A 6,915-nucleotide genomic window follows, 5' to 3' on the forward strand; every position below is an offset into this window, starting at 1 on the left:
TGCAAATAAATGTTCCATTAAGCCTAACTCTCATTCAACATTTTTTTTTTCCCAAGACGGTTTCTTTTTTGTAGCCCTGCCTGGAACTCACTCTATAGACCAGGTTGGCCTCGAACGCACAGAGATCCACCTGCCTCTGCCCCCCGAGTGCCTCACCTGGCATATCATTCAGCTCTTATATAGGTGTTTGTTGAATAGGGAGGGCAGCTAGTGTTCAGCTTTCCACAGCTTTTTCATGTGGATAGCCACACATCCTTTGTGGGTTTTATTTTTTAATGTTTATTTGGTGGGGATTCTCTCGTGGAGATGATAAAGAGAAATAAGGTTATTGGATTTATCTTAAATACCAGTTACAATTTTTGATGCTCAGGTTGCATATGGGAAGAAGTCAGTGGCCCGGTCCTCATGAAAATCACTTCTTTCAGCTGGGGACAGAATAGAAAGCAGTCTGCGGTCTTCTTGCCCTACCATCAAGTCCAGCCCCACACTGTCCTCCAGTGGCTGGTAACTTGTGTCTTCTTTTTTACAGGGGACCTGCTAGGTCGTTCAGATGTGTTTGGAAAAACTTCATTAAGGATCTGGAATGTGACACGGAAGGACTCAGCCATCTATCGCTGTGAGGTCGTTGCTCTAAATGACCGAAAAGAAATTGATGAGATTACCATCGAGTTAATTGTGCAAGGTGGGAACCTGTTAATGTGAAGCACGTCCACTGGCCAGGCCTTACGAATGATTTCATTCTTCCAGAGCTGCGTTGCTGGGGCTATCTGCTGTTTGGAGAGGGGAGCTAGTGAGGCTGTCAAGAGTTGGGGTGGGAAACCCGGAGGCAGAGCACCGTCTGTGTTCCTTACCAGCTGAGGGACCTGCCTTTGCATAGTCTCCTTTTCGGTTTACTCCTGAAGGTGGGAGAGCTAGAAACCGGATTGGACACACGGGGTGGAATGAGCCCCAATAGCAGGCGGGGTGCAGGCAGGGTGCAGGCAGCAGGCAGCAGGCAGCAGGCAGGCCGCAGATGGGCGTGGTCTTTGGAGCGGGTTTACTGTACTGGGTTTTGTTACGAGGGGCTTGCGCTGACCTTTAAACACCAGCTCGTATTTTGCCCGCAGTGAAGCCAGTGACCCCTGTCTGCAGAGTCCCGAAAGCTGTGCCCGTAGGCAAGATGGCGACACTGCTGTGCCAGGAGAGTGAGGGCTATCCCCGGCCTCACTACAGCTGGTACCGCAACGACGTGCCACTGCCCACAGACTCCAGAGCCAATCCCAGGTTCCACAATTCCTCCTTCCTTGTGAACTCAGAGACAGGCACGCTGGTAAGATCGCTTCTCAAGGGAGGACGCAGACCTTTTAAGGAGGGCCGGTGAGGCTGCTTTTCAAGGCAGAGGCAAAACCCCAGAACCTCAGGAACTGTACAGGAAAAGTGCATGCTGTTCTATAAGTAAGTGCTAAGGGTCAAACAAAAGGGCACCTGTGCATCTGGAAGAGACCAAGCGGCAAGTAAACAAATGGGTAGGCACTGTTAGAATCCTAGTTTGAATAATCAGCCCGCCAGATAAATTATCATGGGAGGGAAATGTGATTACTGGGCAGATGTTTGTTATTAGGCAGTTATCAACACAGTTGTATTGTGATTATAGTTAAGTCCTTATTGTATAAAGTAGTGGTTCTCAACCTGGGGGTCAGACGACCCTTTCACAGGGGTCACTGTCGGAAAACAGATTCATAGCTGTAGCAAAATCACAGTTATGAAGTAGCAGTGAAAATAACTTTATGGTGGGGGTTACCACAACATGAACAATTGGATTAAAAGGGCCACAGCACTAGGGAAGTTGAGAATCACTAATATAGAGATACAGACTTACTTATAAAACATATCGGGAATTTGCTTCAGAATAACCTACTGGTAGTGGGAGGCCACATGGGACAAAAAAAAAAAAGAGGCTTGGTCACTCACCAAAGGACATGCCTGCCTTGAGGTACTTCTCAGCAGGAGTTGTCTTGGTCCGTGAAATTCCCAACTGCATGTAGTGATCAGGTGACTTGTAGTGGGATATTTGGTATCACTGTTAGGATTGCTTTGACTTCAGTGAAAATGAAGCTGGGTTCTTCTAGCTCTTACACAGCTTTGCTCTCTCTCTGTCCTGGAGAGAATTCCTCGTTGCAAACTCTGAGGTGAGAATCACACCTCAGGTGTCAGCCTTGGTGTCTGTCCTGTTGCGTGAAGTAATCCTTGTCGTTTCTGAACCAGGTTTTCAATGCTGTCCACAAGGATGACTCTGGACAGTACTACTGCATTGCTTCCAATGATGCAGGCGCATCCAGGTGTGAGGGGCAGGACATGGAAGTCTGTGAGTCACTTGAAAAGATTACACTCAAGTTTGGGGAATGAATAGAACATTTAAAGTTGAATGCTAGACATCAGTTTAGCTCACCTCTCACCATGAATCAGTTTTCCTCTGGAGCTGACAAGGGACTCCTCAGATCCAACGGGGCCTGAGGGGAGCATGAAAAAGCACATGATCTGAATAGGTAGATCCTCAAACCAACTTCCTGGGGGCCATAGGTGTTGACAGCACAGCCAGGAAACTTTCACAGGGTATAATAAACCCTTTGGTAAATCAGTAGTGTTAAAACCCAGTTGTATGGGGAGCCCTGATGGGCCTCTTAGGATCCAGTCAGTTAGAGTAGCTATTTCTGTAGGAAACTCAAAGCCCCATGCATTTCTCTGTTCTGTGATGTCATCTCTAGGGAGTGAGCTCACGGGTCAGGAGGAAGTAGACAGGCTGAGTTGAGCCACATGGGGAGCTTCTCAAATCTCAGTTGTGGCCACACCCAGAGCAGTGGCTTCCATAGCCTATGGAGGACTGTGGCACACAGGGTCCAGGGACCACCTGAAATTGTGGGAAGTGTCTGTGTACATGTAGCATTCTGCTGTGTCTCACCCGTCAAGTTTGGGAATTACTTTAGGTCATTTGCTCTTGTAGAAGGCTTCCTGCATTCCTCAGGCATCTTTATTTACACAAAGGAAAAACTACCAGAGCCTCCTCCTGATCTTGCAGGGACTCTAAGAGGGCTGAGGATAGGCAGCCTGCGAAGTGAAAGTTCATTTGCCTTAACAGTTTTATGTTTAAGATTTGAAGCTTTCTTCTCCCCAGGTAATCTACAGCAAAGGCAGGCGCTACAAATTAGGAAGGCGACTTTTCCTTAGGGCTCCTAGTTCCTAATTCTACAGAAATACAGCCATTTCTCCATGAGTAATACTTACAAGACCTAAAGCCTTTTCTACACCGGTAAACTTCAGTGGCTTTGCGTGTAACTGCATTTGAACCATCTATGTCCTAGTATGTTTTCTGATCAGGGGTTATCACAGTCTGTATCTTCTAAACCCGAGAGATGCTAAGAGTCAGTTTTCTCTTCTGGATAGAGTAGGCATGAATGGACAGAGGGGTAAATGGTGTCGGGGTGGGGGGTAGGGGTTGGAAAGGTGACCTGACCTAACAAGGTCAAGGTCTTTTAATGGATCATACCATCTCTGCCCACAAACTTTCTGTAGATGATCTGAACATTGCTGGGATTATTGGGGGAGTCCTGGTTGTCCTCATTGTTCTTGTTCTGATCACAATGGCCATCTGCTGTGCATACAGACGTGGCTGCTTCATCAACAATAAACAAGATGGAGAAAGGTATGCCTGCCTTGTCTGAAGGTGAAGTTCAGGCTTGCATTAACATAGGCACACCACTGACCTGCCCTCTTCTGTTCACAGTTATAAGAGTCCAGGGAAGCATGATGGAGTTAACTACATTCGGACAAATGAGGAGGTAAGAGAGCAGAAAACCTACTGGTCTGGGTGTGTCCTGCCGGGAAACCCAGTAGATCTCAAGGTACCTGGGAGTCACAGTGCACCCCTGAGTTCCTTGGCCTTCATGGTAACTCCTTCCTTGTGGGTTCATTTACTACTGAGTGAGGCTTTCCTCTGCTTAGTTGCCCCGGCTTCCTCTTCTGGGGACACTTGACCAGTGTGTCTTCAACACCACCCAACAAAAGCCCCTGAATGGTTCTTTGTGCTGCCTTTGCAGGGTGACTTCAGACATAAATCATCCTTTGTTATCTGAGACCTGCCGCCTGAGAGAAAGCACTTGCAGATACCTCTATTGGAGACAGGCCAAGGGCTGCTGGGAGCCCAGGGCGCCTGGACAGAGCGACCAGGCAGAAGCCTTTTGTTCTGGCCAAAGTTGATTCCTTCCTTGCTCTTTAACAAGCCACATGAATAAAAGAAACCCTCCTGGAGATGGGCCTAGTGACCTAGACCTTTGCTAGCCCGACGCCCTGAGCAGGGTTAGGATGATCTTCAAGGCCTTTTTGTCATCGTTCTCTTGTTCTGGACTGGTTTTGCCCCAGGTGTTTAGCAGCCAGGACAACACTGGCTGTGAGACTCTGAGGGCTGGGCTGCGGCAGCAGCTGTGTGAGCACATCTGGGACGTGCCCACGAAGGTTTTCAGGCAGTGCCTTGCTCCCTGGACCCTGACCCACCGTGTTGCCTCTGTTGACTGGCCCGTAGTTTCATGTCCCTCCTGGAGAATCTGTCTGGATCAGCATTTTATAAAAACCCAAACCAGAAAGGTAAAATTGCTTGCTGAAGAGAGAGATCTTACCCAGAGAACTCTTGTTCCCAAGAGCCACCAAGATTTAGAACCTGTGTCTTAAGCTAAGTCTGAAATGGTACTGAAGTCTGCTTTTCTATTGATTTTGCTTATTTTATAAAATTTTAACATTCTAAATTTTTGCTAAAGATGTATTTTGATTATTGAAGATTTCTATATAAACTGTAAATATATTGCCACACAGTGTTTCAAAACGTATTTTTTTAAGAGTTCAACTTACAGCTAGAAGGCTTGGGCTACTAGTGTTCAATACCAGTAATAAAGTCTTTTAAGGAATTCTCTTAAGGAGGCTGGCTGAACATTCCTTTCTTCACAAAAAGCTTTAGCATTTTTGATAAGAAAACTTACGTCTGACCACTGTTGCTTAGGAAACCATTAAAGGATTCCAATCTAGTCATGTTTCTATCTTTTTGCATTAAGCAACCCTGGGGTCTCCTGGGCTAGTTTTGAATGGCCTCTTCCTTGAGATTCCCCAGAGGTACTATATAGACCAAGTTGGATGGTTCCTGGGGTTAGTTAAGTCACTGCTCATGGTCACTAACTTGTGTGGGACGCAATCTTCTCTTACAGCCTGCCCAGCCCTGACCTCAGCTCTGCTCCGATTCAAATGCTCATTGGTGGTATGCTAGGCCGTGCAGTGCTTGCTGGTCTTAGGTGGGAAGCTGAGGAAGGCTGGTGGCCAGTGACATCCTAGTCTTTGGGTGTTCTGGCAGAACTCCAGTCTGTTTGGATAGGTCATAAGACAAAGCCAGTGTACTTGTTTTTAAAATTCATTTTAATTATTTGTTCAGTTGTTAAGTGCATCTAAGGCCAAAGGCAATTTGAAACTGAACCTGGACTCCAGTAATATTTAAAAAAGATTCTACTGTTCCTCTGTGTTATGATAAAAGTGTCTCAACACTGCAGGCTGTCTCCTCCATGACAAGCCGTTGTGTCCAGTTCTTTGAAGACTACCAGAAAGTACAGCCAGGGTACAAAGCCTGAGGCGAGCAAAGGAAAACGCCTGACCAAAAGCAGTTTTCTAATTTTTATTTTAAATCTTTTATCTATCTGAGACACTGCTCATTTTATGGGACATTAGAAACACCATTCAAAAGCCTTTATTCTTTAGGAACAGACGTTCTTGGTCTCAAACACTTTATCATGCTAGACTCATAATGTAAAGTGGTTTGAAGCCAGGAGCATCTAAAGGAGGAGTTCCTAATCCTACCTTGCACCCAGAAAGGTTTTTATGGAGAAGCTAGTCACTTTGTGATCTTAATATTTTTTTCTACATCTATATTTTTTTTTCCCCTTCTCTTCCTTTTTTCACTGAATACTTGAAGCACACTGGTTTTTTCTTATGTGGAAGGCTGTATGCTAAGATACCAGCAAGAACAGCAGGGCAGTAATTCCGTGGCTGCCCTGTGGAGCCTGGTTCCTCTTACCTCTGCGTCTCAGATAGTATCATCCCTCCTCTACCTCTGTCTTTCTCTTGGTAGAGCAGGAGACTTCCACTCTAATGGGGTGGGAGAATATACACTGGCCATCCAGTGGCTGTCCCAGCAGTAGGTAGTCACGTGGCCCCCTCTTATACTCTTACACCCTAAAGCCTTCTTTCACAGTGCCACGGGAACTAAGTCTGACAGAGCAACACGTGAGCCTGGAAAACAGACATGGCCCGCAGGAGCTCACTTCCCAGTAGGATGTGAATGTGACTGAAGAAAGCCAAAAGAGGCTGTTTTCTGGCTATTGATGAAGCTATTCACTATTCATACATTTTACAGACTTAAACTAACACAACTGCAATTGGTTATTTGTTAAAACTCACCCACTTATAAAAACTTAAAAAAACGAACAAATGAAACCACTTCTTTCTTTGTATTAGTTGACCCTGTAGTCTTAGCATTTGGTTAGGCACATACTCCACAAAGGCCCCATCACAATAAGGAAATCGGCATCTGTACTCAGCCAAGTGTTCACTCAAGAGCAGCTAGGACACTTATCCCACCAACTGTCAGAGCTTCGTGATGGTATAGCAGTTCTCCATCCCCAGATCTAGCTACCACATGCACACTACAAACAGTAATTTTGGTGCCAGAGAGTAAGTGCTAGAGGGCTTGCCTGGTCCTGGTTAGCATGGGGCGGGAGGAGGGTGGCATTAGCCAGGTATGGCAGAACATGCCTGTAGTCCTTGCCACTCAGGAGGCTGAAATAAGAAAAGGATGAGTCCAGTTCAACATGCTGAGCAACACAGCAAGACTCATGTCTCCAAAAA

At 46.2% G+C, this 6,915-nt stretch overlaps 1 protein-coding gene across 1 annotated transcript; it reads left to right on the forward strand.

The window, feature by feature from the left end:
• Positions 1 to 209: 209 nt before the first annotated feature.
• LOC118576547 (junctional adhesion molecule C-like) lies at positions 210 to 4,943 on the forward strand. The gene is made up of 6 exons (XM_036176776.1): positions 210 to 682; positions 1,107 to 1,309; positions 2,245 to 2,344; positions 3,550 to 3,679; positions 3,761 to 3,815; positions 4,074 to 4,943. Exons 1-6 carry the CDS (start codon positions 406 to 408, stop codon positions 4,107 to 4,109), a joined length of 801 nt encoding a protein of 266 aa, XP_036032669.1. The 5' UTR covers positions 210 to 405; the 3' UTR covers positions 4,110 to 4,943.
• The last annotated feature ends 1,972 nt before the right edge of the window (positions 4,944 to 6,915 follow it).

The sequence above is a fragment of the Onychomys torridus genome, unplaced genomic scaffold (genome assembly GCF_903995425.1).
Source record: "Onychomys torridus unplaced genomic scaffold, mOncTor1.1, whole genome shotgun sequence".
NCBI lineage: Eukaryota > Metazoa > Chordata > Mammalia > Rodentia > Cricetidae > Onychomys > Onychomys torridus.

Coding starts and splice junctions, on each gene's coding strand:
- LOC118576547 (XM_036176776.1), top strand. CDS start 406: ATGAAAATCACTTCTTTCAGCTGGGGACAGAATAGAAAGCAGTCTGCG. Junction 3,680..3,760: donor AATAAACAAGATGGAGAAAG/GTATGCCTGCCT, acceptor TTCTGTTCACAG/TTATAAGAGTCCAGGGAAGC. Junction 3,816..4,073: donor ACATTCGGACAAATGAGGAG/GTAAGAGAGCAG, acceptor CTGCCTTTGCAG/GGTGACTTCAGACATAAATC.